Below are 19,099 nucleotides of genomic sequence, written 5' to 3'. Positions count from 1 at the left end.
CTTTGATCCAAACATAGCCAGGCTGAGAAGAGTCCACAGGTAAGGATGCAAGAAAAGACATAACTCTTCCTTCCTCTGACTTCCTACTGGAGTTCAGTTACTGGGTACAGGAGTGCCTTGATGTAGTTTATATAGGTCAGTTTTCCAAGGGCACATGGAAAAGGGTAGAGAGTAAATCTGAAGGGACAAGCAAAAGTTATCCAGAGCATGTATTCACTTATAGATACATAGATCTTTGAAATAACTATGTAAAGCAGAGATTTGGAACCTCTGTCTTAACCCTTTTTGCTAGAAAGGCTACTGAGCGCTAGCAGTGTGTGGCTTATTTGTGTTTTTTATGAATGCTACTTTCTGCTCTGAGATTACTCTTTAAAAAATCCATCAGCTCTTATTCTCAATTTCAATATTCCTCAACAGTGCTTTTCAGTGCACTTTTAAAATACAAGGCCACATAGTCTTTTATCCTCAGATTTCTCTCGAAATAGCTTCATAGCTCTTTTTCCCCTTAATAGACTAATATCCAAAGTAATTTTAGACACTTCAGACTCCATTCTGTTGCTAATACCTATAGGGAAGAAACAGGGTCTATTAACTTCTTTCTTTGGATCACTCTCATCTATTAATTTTATTATTTTATGAGACAGTTCCATTACAAACATTATATTTGGAGTTGGGCATTGTCCGAGTCATAAAAAAGCCTTCATGGCCCCAATTACTTCTGAATGTGAGTTAATAACAAGCCTTCTCAGTGAATCAGAACCACTGTATAGTTACAGCATCTCAGTACTTTTGCGTATGTTTTTTAACCAAGTGGATTCTATTGCATAATCCAAATGATTTAAATTTTGGTAGATTGCTAAGTGATTTACCCTCTAATTTCATCTTTCACCTGTATTACCAATAGCTTTTTGGTAAGTGCCATATGTTTCCTCTTGTTTAATAATACATCCCCTTTCTAATATCAGTTAGGCCCATTTTTATTTTCATTTTAAAATGTAATATACACTTCACTACTTTTAGGATTTTTTATCATAAATCAAATTTTCAGAGCTAAGCTACAGGACTTATCCCACTTTTCCCTAATCTTATATTTGGAGCAAAGTAGTGCTCAGACAACCTAATTAATTTTATAGACAAAATGTATTCTATTAGTATTTCATTTTTCCTCTTCATAGTCTGTTTGAATTAATAGAGCTTCAGTCATAGAGTGTTTTTATCTTTAAATAGCACTTTTTATTTTTTGAACTCTAGAAATGGCTATTTTTTAAAGTGCATCAGTTATAACTGTAAGCCAGATTCCTTATTTCTCCTGATGGGAAGAGTTATTTTTCACATTACCTCAATGATTTAATGAGAAGACTTTTTAATATGTTACTGACAATTTCTTTCTTCAGTGAATATGGCATTTGCATGTCTCTCCATTAACCAAAAATCTCAGTGGTCTTCTGATAATCATTTTGAACATTGTTAACTATTCTATAATGATGAAGATGTGGATGGTAGAGGAGATCGGATTCAAAATTCATTCATTAATTTCCTCAGATAAGTCTTCTGTTTACTGTGCTCTTTGGTAGGACCTGAGGATTCAAAGGTGAACAATACACAGTCACTACCTGCAGACATAAACAAATGTACTATAATAAGGGGAAAGATATAAACAGTATAGTGTGGCAAGCATTATAATCAGTGTATGCCTAAGGAAGGTGAGTGACACAAAGCATGAGTTACATTTCTTGGGATGGTGCCAAGGAAAACTTGTTAGAGGAGGAGGCATGGTAAATGTTTAATAGGTGAATGAACACTAGTAAGTAATATAACGCTAATAAAAGATACAGCCCTACGCTGTAGGCTATAAAATTCTATTATCTTATTTAAAGATAAGAAACTTGAAAATACAACTAATGTTAGGAGGTTTTAGAGTATAGAGTAGATTGCCAAGTGAATGATACAGTAACTAGCATACTAGCATTTATTGAAATACTCTGCTACAGACTACGTGTCTGATCATGTGTAATCACTAACTCTCTTAGGTATTGATATTAACTCTGCTTTATAGAGGCATAATAACCTCATGGAGGTCACACAACTAAAATATGGTAGAACCAGGATACAAATTCAAACAGATCAACTTTAGAAATAGTGCTCTCAGTGGTGTGTGTGTGTGTGTGTGTGTGTGTGTGTGTGTGTGTGTATAAAAAGGCCCATGGGAACCCTGAAGAGAAAGAAAATCTTGCCTGTTGAGAGCATTTGGAGAAGAGTTGCACATTAGATAGATGATGGATATCATGAAGAATACTCCAGGCATGGGTGTTGGCATAAATAAGTGTTTACTGGCAAAGTTTCCTTGAAGAACAGACCAGTATAATTGAGTAGTCAGGTCATGTAGGAGTATCAGGGAAGATCAGGTTAGAAACTGAGGACAGGGTGGGAGCCATCTGTCATGGATCCTGGAAATGAGTCTAAGTAATCTGTATTTCATCTGATAGAGAGCCATTGATGTTATGGGAGCAGGAGAGTAATACAGGAGTCAGTGTAACATAATTAAGTTCTTAACTATCATTTTCCATCTTTGTGATGTTGAGTATATAAGTTCTCTACACTTAGGCTCCCTTTTTTTTATCTATAAAGTGATGATGATAATAATATCTACAGAGGTTAATTTGTAAAGTCTGACATGTAGTAAGTATTGAGCAAATGTTACTTACATATTATTGATGTGTTTTAGTAAATTTAATCTGAGAACAATGATTGTAGCCTAGGCCTAAACCATAGGCCATTAGTTAAGAAATAGTTGTAATAGGTAAATAGAAAGGAAGGGAAAGATACTAAGAATATTTTAGATGGATAATATTTTTAAATTTTTGTAGCTTTGGGATGCCTTGGTGGCTCATTCAGTTGGGTCTGATTTCAGCTCAGGTCATGATCTCATGGTTTGTGAGTTTGAGCCTTGTGTCGGGCTCTGTGCTGAAAACTCAGAGCCTGGTGTTTGCTTCAGATTCTGTGTCTCCCTCTCTCTCTGACTCTCCCTTGCTCGCACGCTGTCTCTCTCTCTCTCTCTTTCTCTCAAAAATAAACATTAAAAAAATTTTTTTTGTAGCTTAAAAAAATATATGGTCTTTATGTTGTTTCATAGTATTCATGTGATCATTGTATCAGTAGTTAATAGCTGACAACTGAATATAACTTTATAATTTACAAAGCACTTTGGCATGTTATTGAATTCAATTCTCAGAACTGTCCTATGAGTTATTATTATTTCCAGGCCCAGAGTGGTTAAATAAGTCATTGAAGATCACACAAGTTAATGAAAATATCAGTGTGATACTTGTATTTCCATATACCTATTCTAGTGCTTTCTCTTTTATATCCTGTTAGGCAAGAACTGATACAGTGTAGCAGGTAACAGTATGGAAACTGTTATTAGTACTTTGAAAAAGTTAATATTTTTTCTTAGGTATCTATCTTAACACCAAGGAAAGAAACAAAGCATGAAAGGAGACAAATTTAGAGTCTACCAGTTATCTAGTTCATATATAAACCAGTGATATTATTTGAATATAATCTCTGTTCAGAAATAAAAATATTAAGTGTCATAATTTGTCATTTAAAATAGCATTAGGACAAATGAAAATAAGCTCTTGCTTTTCTGCACCAAACTGTATTAGGTATTTACTACATTCTGACTGACTGTAAATATTTTACAATAGAACTATTTCTTAAGTGTTTGTAAATAGTATTGATCATGAAACTTTTTGAAATTTACCATCAGGCCAATGGTGGCAGAGTCTGCATAGAACTATGCTTCGTGGTGTTCTGGGAAAAACCTTTCGACTTGTTGGCTATACTATCCAGTATGGCTGTATAGCTCATTGTGCTTTTGAATATGTTGGTGGTGTTGTCATGGTAAGTTTTTACCTACAAGAAAATAATAATTTTAAATATATACTTTTTTAATGAAGGAAAATGTGTTTTTTCTTTATTTTGATGGAAGTTATTTAATGGAAGTTACTTAATAAAATGGGACTATTAAAGCATAAAATCTTTCTAAATTTGGGGTTGTAAGAGAATGTTGGAATTGGCACTAATATAAAATTAAGTAACATTACTTCAAATAAGGTTCTGTATTCTGTTTCTGAGAGGGGCCCTACTAATAATCTAATAATAATAGTTTTTATCATTTATTGAATGCTACTCATTGTGTTCCAGTGATGTTTGAGGTTTTATATTTACTAACTCATTTAATCTTTTCTACTCTGTGAGATACTTATTAGATAGAAATCCATCATACATAAGAAAAAACTGAGGCTTAGTAAGCTTAAGTAACTTGCTCCAAGTTCCATAGTTAATAAGTAGATTTGGAATCTACAAGTAGTACTTTGGAATCTACAAAACCCAGTGAGTGGGTTTTGTTGGTGGTATGTTGTTTTAACAGATTCACAGTCCTACAACCTCAAGTTTAGTTCGAGAAATGCAAATAAACATATTTAACTAGAAGTCCCCTCTTTGATTTTTTTAATTTACATTGGTACTTCCAGTGGGCTACAGAGGTAGCATATATAAACTTTCATTTTGTTTTTTGTTATTTCTGCCTCGGTAAGAAGTTTAAAGTAAAAAGTTTCATCTACGCATAAGTGAAGTCAATGGAGACTGGTGTATTTAGATATTTTAAGTGGCAGTGATCATTTATTACCGTTCTCAGGTATACATGAAGATTATTGTTTTAACTCATACTAATAGACCATCTTTAAAGTGCATCTCATTATGCCACTATTTTTCAGTAGAAAATACAAATTGCAGCCTCATCAAATGAGTAAGCTATTCTCTTAGAAGAGAACTCAAGGCATGAATGTTTTGAGAATAGTATGATACTACTTAATAAATTACCATCATAGGCACTGGGTATTTGATAATAGCAAGAAAGCAAATCATTTATTCAACAAATATTTATTGACTATCAGCTTTATGCCAAAGCATGTTTTTGGTGTTGATTATATAGCTTAGGAATGTGAGTGATAGGGTCTCTGACCTCATGGAGCTTACATTATACAGGATGGTCAAAATTTGGAAACATGTTATTCACGTATTATAATGTTTTCTCACTCAGCCATTTTTAATATACTTACCTGTGTTTCCAGACTTGGTGGCCACTCTGTAGAGTTGAACTTACCTGGGAGGTGCCAACTTATGAATCATCAGCCAAGCTTGAAGAACATTTGTTTGAATTTCTTTCTTATAAGCCTGCTCAGATGATTTATGTTATATAAAAAAGGGTTTCCATTCAAATTAAAAAATTACCTCTCTTTTCAGTGTTCTGGACCATCAATGGAGCCTACAATCCAAAATTCAGATGTTGTCTTTGCAGAAAATCTTAGTCGACATTTCTATGGTATCCAAAGGTAAATTTCTGTCATAGATACATTAAAGTTATGGTGAAAACATGTATCCACATTGTGTCTTTTCTGCAGTTTCTTAACTTTATTTTTAAAAACTCTTCTGTAAATAACCAAATTAATGACCATCTAGTTAAAATTTTGATTCAAATATTTTCTCTCAGTTTGAGAAATTTAATAGTTTCTGTAAACATGCAGTCTTCTGGGTCACTGTTCCTTGCATTAGTGGCTAAAATAGAATAGCAGCCCATTTTATAATGTACAGTCAAGCCCACTTTACTTTTTTGGGGGGAGAGAGGGCCCTACAGTGTTTTGAGTGAAGAACCTAGGGACTTAGGAACTACATTACATATACAAACCAATGATTGCTTTTTAAATATTTGAAATAATCCTGAATTTCTTTTGATGACTGTTTTATTCTTCATAGCTTATGATGAGCACTTGATGATTCTTCGACTATAGCACTGTATATACCTGGAAACCAGGAATCTCATCTAGTATGAGTCTCCTGGTTAATTAGGTTGAAAAACTCCTTGACAAATACTGTTTCCCACTAAATTTTTAAAAACCCTATTCTGAGTGGTGTTTCCAGTCCTATGATACTGTTTATTCTGCTTAACTACGTATTATTCCTTCTGAATGAATGTCAAGTATTAGTAATTTAATGTATTTTCGTTTTTCTTTTTAATTTTTATTTTTGAGAGAGAGAGAGAGAGAGCGTGCAAGTGGGGAGGGGCAGAGAGAGAGAGGGAAACACAGAATGTAAAGCAGGCTCCAGGCTCTGAGCTGTCAGCACAGAGGCCAACATGGGGCTTGAACTCATGAACCATGAGATCATGATCTGACCCAAAGTTGGACGCTCAACTGACTGAGCTACCCAGGTGCCCCCAGTAATTTAATGTATTTTCTAAAGGGGACTTCTCTGATTCCCTAAAATTTTGGGTTCATTAGTCTTTCACAATTATTAAAAAATAAATACTAGCTTTTCTTCTCCATAAACTACAAATTTGACTCATTTGAGTTGTTATTTAGCTTATGGCATAAGAAGGTTTAAGCACTCCTCTTTCATTATTGGCCTTTTCTATAGTCTGTTTCACATTACTGAAAAATCATCAAGAATAAGTGTAAAAGTATTCTTTACATTTACTGATCTTTTACCATCTTAGATTCTGTACAGAACTTGAAGTTATCTCTTGGTCAAGCTCTATACTCTACTATGGTGTCTAGGTTAAATTCTCCTTCACATCTTTTACTCATAACAACTTTAAGACACCAAATTGATAGATGTGGGGTTATAAAATAAGACTTGCATTACAGGGGTTGTGTTCTAGCTTTCTTTCCTTTTTACCTTATATCCAAAGCACTTCATATAGTCTTTGGATTAATTAGAGACCTAGCATCACTGTAGCATGAAGATAAACTGCTGTTTTCCATGCTAATGAGATGATTTTACTCTCCTAGTCCTTGAGCATCTTTAACAAGAAGCTGAACTTGTTGGCTAAATAGATTTTGAATGAATAGCTCAATATTATCTTTTTTTTAATAGATACTCTTTGCATTCAGATGGGTAATACAAATAACGACATTCAGTAAGTTAATTGAGATTCTTTGGAGGTTTCATTTTGTATTCTATTCATTCAAGAGGCCCATTAGGTTAAAGGGCAGCTCAAAATCTGGTGTTTATATGAGATATACCAAATAACTTTTACAACCAAGGGAGTTGGTTGGTAACTTCAACTTTAAAAATATTACTCTCCTCAGTATTCCTTTTACCTACAGCACAGAACTCTGAGATTTTAGGGGAATCTCGGACACTTGGCAAGAGATCCTTCAGCTAGCTGCCTGTTTCTAAAGCTAGAATAGCCATCCGTTTAGGCAAAATAAAAGTCTGCATAACTAGTATTTAAAGCACATGAATCTCTTTTCAGTTAAATGCACAGAACACTCATATTTATAATAATCACAGTCTCTTATTACTATTTATTCTTTCACCAAATAGTTAATGAGCACCTAACTTATAACATATGCAGTATATTATAGAGAATGTTAAGATGAATAAAATATTGGTCTTTTTCAAAAGCTTACAATTTAGTAGGTTAATCAGGATGTTTATAACTATAAATGTGAAAGGAAAATTTAAACCTTACTCCTATTAAGTTCCTGTAAACACCCTATTTGAAAGAGTTGAGAATCCAAGGAAAAATTATTTTGTAAGCTCTATAGTTAGACCACCAAAAGTATAATCTGCATTAATATTGGTTTCTGTAAAAACACCTTGACTGAATTATGATTTTTATGTTACCATTCAAGTACAGAATTTAAGGGTCATATTTATTATTTTTAAAACGTAAACTGAATAAAACATCCACAGAAAACATTTTATTTCCCCAAAGCTAGCCAAAATCAACTTTGTTTAGTATGTTACAATCTTTGCAAGCTTATTCATCTGAAAGTTCCATTGGTATGGTTCCAGTTGGTTGAAAAGAGACTAGTTTTTCCCATTTCAGAGAAAGGGCAGCCTTATATTACCTGCAAATTATAGAATTTAATGTTTTATTTTTATTTATTTTTTGAGAGAGAGAGAGTACAAGGGTGGGGAGAGGGGTAGAGGGAGAGATAAAGAATCTTAAGCAGGCTCCATACTCAGCGTGGGGCCTGACGCAAGGCTCAATCTTGTGACCCTGGGATTATGACCTGAGCTGAAATCAGGAGTTGGATGCTTGACTGACTGAGCCATCCAGGCGCCTCTAGAATTTAGTATTTTAATAGCTTTCAACTCCAAGAAATTATTGTTCCAGTGAATACTATTACTGTAAAATTTCTGATGAAGAAGGCGTCTTTTATAACCTTACATAAGAATCCTTCCTGTATATTCATTCCTCTTTGATTTGGTTATTTAAGACAATTTTGTCTTACCTCCCAAACTAAACTTTTTTTTTGTTAGCTAATGATTCCAGTGTAATTAATCAGAATTTCATTTTTGACTTGGCTACCAAAAAGTTTAGAACTCATATTAATACTTATGTATATAACAATAACTAGGTTTCTGATTTGACTATCATCTTCCCTTTATTTTTATAGCTTTTGCTATTTCGATATGTGCACCTTTTATTATAACTAACATCAAATTATTTCCGCAACTGTGTGCAAACAATAATATATTAAATCCTTTCAAATATGTGGGTTAGTCAACAGAATTCACTTACTACTAATTTTTTGCAGAAAGAGAATTGTGTTCTGTTTGGTTGGGGTGTTAGCCTTATTTTGTCTCCTTCCTCCATTTTGTCTCCTTCATTTCCACTTTTAAAGATCTTTCTTATTTTTCTAACACATATATATTGTTATTTCTTCCATGAATCGTGCCTTTGATAAGTAATCATACCCATATTGATTATATATGTTTGGTACTCCAATTTATTTTTTGTAGTATGTGTTTGGGCAGCTTTTAGCATTTTATTTGGTTGTATCTTGTGATATTATCCCTCAAAAATAAGTCTGACTATACTGTAAATTATCTGGGTTGTTTATATATATTGTAATTCCTCAGTTCTTTGAGCTCTAGGGAAATATTTCTGCTATTTCTATATTTTTATGTGCTCTAGAGTCAATACTACTGGCTGGGCAGTAAAATTAACATAGTTAATTTGGTGATACTTACGTGGAATTGCTTTTACATAGTTTTGGTTCTAAAAATTTGGATATGGAAGTAATATATAGTAAGTATAGTGCAAGAAGGTAATTCTTACGGAATTACCAGAAATTTTAAAATCTTCTAATAGCTTCCACTACTCTTGTTGTATTCTGACCCATAAAACAATCACAAAGCTGGTAAATGTATGAGAGGGTCAGTATGTGAGAGGATAAACAGTGTTGGCTTTAAGTTGTAAGGGTCCGTCCATGTGTTTATGCTTAATAAATAACACTGACCTTTCTTTGACTTTTTTTCCCCTCAGAGGTGACATTGTGATTGCAAAAAGCCCAAGTGATCCAAAATCAAACATTTGTAAAAGAGTAATTGGTTTGGAAGGAGACAAAATCCTCACCAATAGTCCATCAGATTTCTTTAAAAGCCATAGTTATGTAAGTAACATTTTAATTATGTTATTCATTGATTAGCATTAACTGAACACACTGACAAAAGAAAATAACTTTTTTTTCATATTTTGAATATAAGTTAAAATGCTGCATTCAGTAGAATTTAAATATGTTTGTATCAAGGGACGCCTGGGTGGCTCAATTGGTTGAACATCTGGCTTTGGCTCAGATCATGATCTCATGGTTCATGGGTTCAAGCTCTGCATTGGGCTCTCTGCTGTCAGCAAAGAGCCCCCTCCGGTTCCTCTGTACCCCTCTCTCTCTGCCCCTCCCCCACTTGCATTCTCTCTCAAAAATAAGCAAACATTTTAAAAAATATATGTATTAAGAACAACTTGGCCATTATATTTTATATATTTTAGTTCCCTTTAAAGCCCTACATAAATACCTCAATAATAATTGTTGCAGGCATGATTCACCAATGAATGTTAAAATATTGGGCAAAAGTTTGAGAAAAATAACTTATTTGCATAGTCTCAAAGTATCTCCTTCAAGACATTTATTACAAAGGGACAAATAGTAGCTCGTAGAGGGGAAACTGGAAGGCACCACTTAATTGAGTGATCAAGGTTAACCACCAATAAAAGGACATATCAACATAATGTAGTTCCTGAAGTGAAGCACTGGAAGGGCGCATCACTTTTGTGGTATTTTTGCAGAAGAAAGTGTAACCTCTGCCTAATCATGGGAAAGCATCAGACAAACCCTGAGTGTCATTCTGCAACATAACTGACTAATACTCTTAAAAAATGTCAAAGTCATGGGACACCTGGGTGGCTCAGTCGGTTAAGCATCCGACTTTGGCTCAGGTCATGATCTCATGGTTCGTGGGTTGAAGCCCGCGTTGGGCTCTATGCTGACAGCTCAGAGCCTGGAGCCTGCTTCAGATTCTGTGTCTCCCTTTCTCTCTGCCCCTCCCCTGCTCATGCTCTGTCTCTCTCCCTCAAAAATAAATAAATAGACGTTAAAAAAAAAATATATATATATATATAAATGTCAAAGTCATGAAAGACAAGAATTGTCATCGATTGGAGAAGACAAAGGAGAAATGCCAGCTAAATCGCATCTAGGATCCTGGCTTAGAAAATTTTTCCACTGACTTGTTAGTGGCAAATCTGGTAAAATCAAAGTCTGTAGTTTAGTCTTTTTAAATCTGATTTAAATTTTTAGAATAGAAATTGTATATGCCTTAGTCTAATCAACTTGATTATCCAGTTAGAAAAAGAGAGCAAGAGCAGCAGAATGGAAGAGTGAGGAGCAGGTGTAATGTTAGCTCCTCTCACCAATCACCCAGCTGCTGTGACAGAGCTTATGGCAGGGGAGGGTGGTCTTTTCTTTACTGAACATGTGCTTTTCTTACTTTAGTGTTATAGCTTAATTTTTTACTTTCTTAAATATACTCTGTGTCACCCTCAAATTTTTTTTTTTTCAACGTTTATTTATTTTTGGGACAGAGACAGACAGAGCATGAATGGGGGAGGGGCAGAGAGAGAGGGAGACACAGAATCGGAAACAGGCTCCAGGCTCTGAGCCATCAGCCCAGAGCCTGACGCGGGGCTCGAACTCCCGGACCGCAAGATCGTGACCTGGCTGAAGTCGGACGCTTAACTGACTGCGCCACCCAGGCGCCCCTATTCACCCTCAAATTATTGATGTAGCTGTTACAGCTGTTGACTAACTTTACTGTTAACTATCTTCATTCCCAATATAAAAAAATAATTAAGAGTTAAATTGTCTTGGTCATTGGGTATTTATTTTTAACTATAATAGCCTTTGATTGCCTTGTAAGTTTGATCAGTAGATTAATAAATCTATTATTTATGTACCACACATAATGCACTATGATTCAGCAGTGCAAATGTTTTTGATGTTTATTACCACAATGCTAAACATACTAGTAATTGTTAGCTGATAGTAGTAATAATGTTGAAGATGATAGCGTATTATCAGATAACCTATTTTTTTCTATGACCTTCATCATGGACTTGGTATTCTTTTATACTTCATTTAAAAATGTCAGAATTTTGCATAATGTTTCATCTTCATATGAGTGTTAACATTTCATAAACATTCTAGTCACCTTTAAGTTGTTTTAGCAACAAGAATATACTTGAGACCAGAAATAATTTTGCCAGTAGACAGAAGAACAAAACATATACATGATGGCATCTCCTCTCTGTGTACTTAAACATCATACAATTGTTGGTGTTTTCTTAAGAGTTATTAGAGGAAGAACATCAGGGGATTAGATCTTTGCTAAGTAATCTGAGCAAATAATCAGAGCACTGTAAGATGTAAATTTTTTGAATATTCTGTATAAGGAAATACATTCATCGAATTTTTATTGTCTATGAATCGATAAATTAGAGGATGCTGCCATATTGTTCGAGGTATATTTTGTTCACTTTGGTTTGACATTTATAAGTGACAGACATAATTGTAGTACTATTAGCTAACACTTATTATGTATTTACTCTGTACCAGATACTGTTGAAACTCTTTACAAGGCTTAATTTATTTAATCAACCAAACAGCAACCCAATAAGATAGGTAGTAGTAGTATTTGACAGATGAGAAAACTGGACAACAGGGAGGTTAAATAGATTGCCCAGTTTCAAACAGTGAGAGACAGTTGGAATTCAAACACATCCCCTGGCTGCATCCAAAATTGTACTCCTTACCATGCTACTACTACTTCTCCCAAAATATCTTCTACTGATTATTATTCTACTCTTATCTCATCAAATTGTACTTCCCTTAAATGTATTTGTCTTCAATATTTTTTTTAAAAAAGAAAGGGGACTATTTTTGATCAGGGGCAATATTGGTCCTGAAAGAGAAGCCACTGATTTTATTTTTTTTAATCTTTTTTTTTTTTTAATGGTTATTTATTTTTGAGAGACAGAGTGCAAGTGGGAGACACAGAATCCAAAGCAGGCTCCAGGCTCCGAGCAGTCAGCACAGAGCCCATCGCGGGGCTCGAACTCACAGACTGTGAGATCATGACCGGAGCTGAAGCCGGATGCTTAACCGACTGAGCTACCCAGACGCCCCCGCCACTGATTTTTTTGAAGGCTTCCCTACTTCCACCAGTTTTTCTAAGCTGGGCTTTTCAAGCAAGTAGAATTGTATAGTTATTACAGAACCACTTTAGCAAATGTGTTCCATTAATCAAGGTGATTTATAACAAAAATTCATCCAAATTTGGAGCACTCTGAAGAGATATCCAAACCTTTGCAGGATCTCCCCCTCTAGAGTGTTCCTTTTTTAGCTATCTCTGTGGCACACTGGTGCTGTATATTATGAGATGGGTTTCTTTCCCTTACCTATGTAACCTCTTAGAAAAATCATTGTTGTTTATGATGAAGACATTTCTATTCAGATCTTGATTGAGTTGCTTGGTAAAGATGATGAATATTAAATATGTTGTGAATTCCAGGCAAAAAAAAAAAAATTCTCCTAAGTAGGTGCTTCAGAAAGCAAAACACCAAAATTGTCATTTGGAACCTACAACTTAGAGTTTAGCATATGAAAGAAATAGCATTGTTCGTAAGTTGGCAAAAATGAATATAAACAGATCATTGGTTAAGTGATGTGGAACCATTTTATTCATTCCAGAGTTCTAAAAGTCCATGTGGCAGCAACACTTACAAACCATGATTTATTTTTTTGCATTAAGCTTTTGGAAACTGAGCAGTCCCTATCAGGTACTGTTGGAGTGGGTTTTGCTCATTTCAGTGGTGTTGAGGCCAAAAATGCTTTTCTTGGGTTATGGGCTGAGCATTGGCTACTAGGATATGAGCTTAATTTGTGACTTTGAAAAGAAACATATTATACTCAGCTCAAACATCTTGAATAACTTGCCTTTCCATACTACAGGAATTCCTGAGTTTGAAGTTAAAAGCCACTAATTTGCCAAAAATAATTTAGTTGGAAGTAGAAGCATTTAGCAAATGCTGCTACCATTGGGGTGTAAGACAAATTCATATCTTGTTTCCTTGGAATAACTTCAGACTGCTTTCTGCTTTTACCTTTCCCATTTTCTTGCCTCCCTACACCATCACTGATTATTCTCTACACAGACTCTGAAATGATCCTTTTTAATAATGGTGCTTGTTAAGTATAATAATGTTAGTCTTTTCCTCAAAGACCCAAGTGACCTCACATTTCACTCATAAGAAAAGTCTAGGCCTTACAATATCCTGGAGACCCTGTAAGATCATTCTTCCTGCTGCCTGTACTTGTGGTTAAAGGTCTAATTAGAATACAGGCACTCTCATTTGTTTATATATTGTCTGTGGCTGCTTTCACTGCAAGAGCAGAGTTGAGTAGTTGTAACAGAGATGATATGGCCTGCAAAGCTTAGGCTGTTTACTATCTGCCCTTTACAGAAGAAGTTTGCTGACTCTTGCTTTAGAATATAAGGTTTTTCATGGCAAAGATTTGTTTTGACCACAGCTGATTTCCTAGCACATGAACTTTGATAGAACATCTGGTAGGTACTTTAAAAATACTTGAAGGGTGGACAAACGTGTATATGTTTAGGGTCCAACCATGTTTTCTTCTAATTTCTGTTCTACTCCTCAATTTCCTTTAGTTTCTGCTGCAAACTTGCTCCTAAGTGCATGTTGTTACTATTTTTCAGGTAAGGTAGGTGTTCCAGTAGCTCAGTAAACCATATAATACTGAGAAACTGGCAATCTGGGGTTATTGTAGTCTTCATAGATGTTTTGAAAGCTAAGCTAGTTCCACAGGCTACCTGACCACCTTCCATGATTCCAGATGAAAGTTGTAGAAAATATTAGGATGTCCTTGTTACTTTGTAGCAGGACAGCAGAGTGCCCAAGTGACTTACTTTTGGAATCAGTGACATTTTTCAGCCCTTTTATTAAGCAAACTAAAAATTCACCTGGCTCTGAATTGACTTATTGTTGTGGAATACTCTGAATGTGGTCTAGACTAAGTCTTCTAAAGGAGTGGTAGATGAGGTACCCTGGACCTTCTAAGGGAAGGTTTGTTGCCCCAGAAATGCTGTGGTAGTTTTGTTAGGTAAAGACTAAATTGCCCTAGCAACATGCAGTGCCTGCTAATTAGGCTGTATGGTCACGACAGTTTTCTACATTTCAGTAGAAATTCGTGTGCTTTTTGCACGTATTAACTACTATATAAGTATTCTGTTCTTTTGATCCTTTTACTGGTTGGCAGATTAACGATGGGTAAAGTTGTTACCTGTAATTGGTAAATTGTTGCTTTAAGTGTAAACTTCTGCTTTGCATTGGCTGTTCACTATATTATGAATCATTTTTAAATCTTTCATGTAATTACAACTTTATAGTTTTTCAACCATAGCAGCCACTGTATTAAATGGACATATTAATAGATCTGTGATTATGGGGATTTCAGTATATTCCTGTAATTAGAGCATCACAATCTTTTATTTTTGTTAAAGCAAACATATCTATACTTATTAGAAAAATTATGTTTTAATCTATTATTAACCTATCAAAATATAAGGCTATTTAAAACTTTTTCGTTTTTGCTACCACAGATCCCAGTGTTATACACAAAAGGTGAAACGTTCACCAAACAGTAGTCTGTTAGGTGACTAAGGAATGTAGTATTTCTTGCCTTTAAAAAAAATTATATATATGTTAATAACAACATCATTATTGTTATTGAGAGAGATGTAAGCAATAGAAAACAATTTTATATTTCAGAAAGAACTGATTAAATGTTCTCAGGATATATTGGTGGGATACTGTTTTAAAAAGAAAAGTTGTAAATGGGGTAATATGCCAGTGATAAAGCTGTTTTACAGTGTATTGGAAAATATTTCTGAAAAACTGATCAGCAAACTGAAAAACTCACTATTTGGACAGTGTTAGAAAATGGTCACTGTATAAAGTTAACACTAATAGCCCCTTACTGTGTACTGTGTATTTAGGTCATAGTTCAAATCCTTGAATATCTTAATGCTGTTTTTCTGTTTGTTTAAATGTCATTTACTTTAGCTAAAAGTCACAACCATATGGTCTTCTATTACCACTTGTATTATAAACACAAAAAGTACTTATGTGGAGGGAAAGGAATCATCAGATTGAAAGGGCTTGTTTATTATAAGCTGCTGATACACTAAATCCTTATGTCATTTAACTAGAAGAACTACCTAATAATGTCACTTATTACAACTAGGATATCTAAGCAAGAGACTTGCTTTTTGCAGACTATAGTGATAAAAACCTGTGCTACACATCCATTTCTCAGCAACGGGTCCCGGGATAATCAATCGTGGCATACTGCTAATGCCTTGATTGCAGCTGATGTGGAGGAAATATGTTTACTCTTTTGCTAAAGTGAAGTTCACTGCGGAGATGACGTGACTTTTTCATCCTATAGCTAACACAATTCTGAAGATAAATTTGACTTATTGTTTACAATTCTGAGGTGTTTTTCTTCTGATATTAACATTAAATAACCATCTTTGAGGCCTCCACAACTTAAGCATTTTCTGATGGGTTCTCTGGACATTTTCAGAAAAATTTAATCTTATTTTAACAGTAAGATGTAGTTTATAGAATTTTATTTTGTAGAAATGTATTTTATCTTATGTATGTTTGAATATATATTCATATACATATGAAGATCAGCATTTGTGCTGAAAGAGTAACAAGTCTTCTTGAAACTGTGTTTTGCTCACCTAAATATATTTTAACCACTCAGAGTTGGAAAATCAGTGCCATTGATGTGAATCGAGGGAGGCAGTTATGCAATTCAGTAAAATGGAAATATTTATGTATGTTTATCTGAAAGTTATATGAGACCTTTCTACTTTAAGGTTGCCTAAAAGGAATTGGGAGAAAGAAATTAAGAAGACTGAAATTGTAATGCTGCTGTTCAGCGTCAGCACCTGAAGCAGACTGTATCTCTAATGGTAGAGAGTATATTCCGAGTGTCATGTGGCCTCCTAATCTGATACAGTGCTCTGCTGGAAAGCTGCTGTTGAAAAGGTGGAATATGTTGAAATGTCTTTTGAAATAAGCGTCTAAATGAAGTTCTTATGTTCCCACTTTAAGTAATTAAAATTCTGTGGGTTTCAGTGACTCACTTAATGTTAGTCCATAAAAGCATTCTCACTCTACTAAAGTATCATGTGCCTAAAATTAGAATTGGAAAAGAGGAATAACATGTAAAAGTAGGTATGCATGTTATAAGACAGTTGAAAATTGTAAGTTAAACTGTTGGCATTATAAGCCATTGTACTGCTAACCTACATATATGAATGCTTTCCTCTTGCATTAGAATTTTCATAACTATTGGAAGATAGCGTAGGAATCATTTAGTTTGACACAGCTAGTGCCTGCATCCCCACTAAACACACCTGACGTGCCAACAGAGAGATTTGTCTCCTTAACAGTTAAAACTGTAGGGTGAGAAATTTAAAATTGTAAGCTGCAACTTAAGATTCTGATCTACTTCCTGTACACTGTGTGTATGAATCTCTAAATCAGGAAGGATTAGAGAGTCTTTTTGTCATCTGAAGAAACATGAATTTGACCTGACTTACCTATGAAAAGAAAGTCAAAGTAGGTGTAAGGTCATGGGCCAATATGGATTTCTAACCCTAAATGCAAATGTAGTACCTAACCGCAAACCAATCCCAGCATTTAGGCATCTTCTTTACTGAGGCTGTGCTCCAGAGCAGCTAGAAGCACTGGACTTGGGAGTTGGGGAGGTGGGTTGGTAGAGAAGACATAAGTGGTCCTCAGCAAGCCATAGTGGCAGGCAAAATTTGCCAGACATTAACTTCACAAATTTCCTTTTACTTTTATTTATTTATGTATTTATTAATTCCATAACTAAGTGCTATTGAGCACTTACTTGAGGGCCAGAACTATGTTAAAGTAGATTAAGTCTCTGCCTTCAGTGCTGTGCAATAGACCTTTCTGCAAAGTGGGAATATTCTAGATCTGCACTGTCCAGTATGGTAGCCACTAGGCACATGTGACTGCTGAGCACAGGACACATAGCTAGTGTGTCTGAGGAACTGAATTTGAATTTTATATAATTTGTAAAATCAAAAGGCCACATGTGTTACTAGCGGATAGCAAAATGGACAGTATAGCTCTAGAAGCTTATAGCCAGATTGGAAGAGCAGACAAGGAATTACAATGTGATGAAATAGAATTATATACAGGGTGCTATGATAAGGCAGAAGACGATATTTATTTAGACTGGGATTGATAGGATTTTTCCAGACAGGCAGGGGAATAAAGCTTGAGTTGAAATTCTAAAGAATCAGTAGGAGTTGACCAAAGCAAGCAGCATATTCATAAGGTCTAGAAGGGAGAGTATATCATTATGCTTTGGGCATCTGCCAAAAAGTAAGTTCTCCTGTCTGGGACATATAGTGGGGAGGGGTGGGTAGTGAAAAGAAATGAAAAGGTAAACAGCACTCAGTTCCTTGTGTCTCAAACAGGGAAATAACATGATCAGATAGTTTTTTTTAAATCACCCTTAAAATAAAAACTTTAAAGTTTACTTCTTGTGTAAAAAAACCCAATATTATTAAATTCTTGGAAAAAAAAAGTCACTCCGATATTAGTATAGATTAATAAAGTTTGGAGTAGGAAAGACTGGAGGCTGAGAGACCAGTTAATAGGCTGTAAGACATAATTAAGATAATAACATTAAGAATGGAAAGCAGTACAAAGTTTGGAGAAAGAGTAAGGAAATATCTAGACTGGATTGGATGCTGGAAGAAATGGAACTGAAGGGCTTAAAATGGAGCCAGATTTCTGGTTTTAACAATGAGGGTAGATGGTACATTAGGAGATTCTGGGGGGACATGTTAATTTGGGAAATGGAGAGAAGATATAGCCTGTCTAATAAGCCTAAGAGAGACTTTATTTTAAATGAATACAGTGGCAGCTAAATTATTATAAGTGGGGAAAAAAAACCCAAGTGCTTTCCTAGAATGACATTTGGGTATTATACAATTCCCTCCTGAATGTCCACAGTGTATTCTCATGATCTCTTAGTTAAAACAATGTTTTGGTGCTCTCAGCCCTCAGAGATAAATTTACTTTTTAAAGATCTCCAGCTATTCTCCTCTTTGTACCTTACTACATCGTTACAAAAAATGTCATCTGTCGTCCACTAGTCTAACTTGGAATTTTGTATTCACAAAGCTAGGTTTCGTTTTAAATACCTTCCAAGGTATGGTGCATTAGAGTTGTGGTTTTGATGAATAAAACACAAGTGGAAGAATTAATTATCTGTCAAGAAAAACATGTAACATAATGCCTTTTGTGTGTTTTTTTTAAGGCATTGGTAACATCAAATACAACAAGATCTACATATTTCATTGTAATTATTTCTTCTTTGGAGTATGGACTCTTTTCTACCCCAGATTTTCTATTTCTTATACCATTTCAGCTGTTGAATCAGATTTCTTAGCCAGTCTCTATATGAAGTACTTAGGTATGGGAGCCATAGAAAATGGAAAAAAGCTCTATTCATTCATCTATAGGAGTAAATCCATATAGGGATGAGTTTTGACTTTGGGAAGAATTATTTGAAGTCCCAGGAATAAAAATTTTGGTGGAAACATAATA

At 34.7% G+C, this 19,099-nt stretch overlaps 1 protein-coding gene across 13 annotated transcripts in view; it reads left to right on the top strand.

The window, feature by feature from the left end:
- The window catches only part of IMMP1L (inner mitochondrial membrane peptidase subunit 1), an 82,144-nt gene that overhangs the window by 51,558 nt on the left and 11,487 nt on the right, over positions 1–19,099 (top strand). For all 13 annotated transcript variants that reach the window (XM_047877414.1, XM_047877416.1, XM_047877421.1 and 10 more), the window contains 3 exons: positions 3,770–3,903; positions 5,308–5,396; positions 9,344–9,470. In XM_047877414.1, the coding sequence (XP_047733370.1) occupies positions 3,799–3,903; positions 5,308–5,396; positions 9,344–9,470 (321 nt within the window). In that variant the 5' untranslated portion in view covers positions 3,770–3,798. The remainder of the gene's footprint in view (positions 1–3,769; positions 3,904–5,307; positions 5,397–9,343; positions 9,471–19,099) is intronic.

Source organism: Prionailurus viverrinus, chromosome D1 (assembly GCF_022837055.1).
Source record: "Prionailurus viverrinus isolate Anna chromosome D1, UM_Priviv_1.0, whole genome shotgun sequence".
NCBI lineage: Eukaryota > Metazoa > Chordata > Mammalia > Carnivora > Felidae > Prionailurus > Prionailurus viverrinus.
This window is presented reverse-complemented; position numbering and strand designations above follow the sequence as displayed.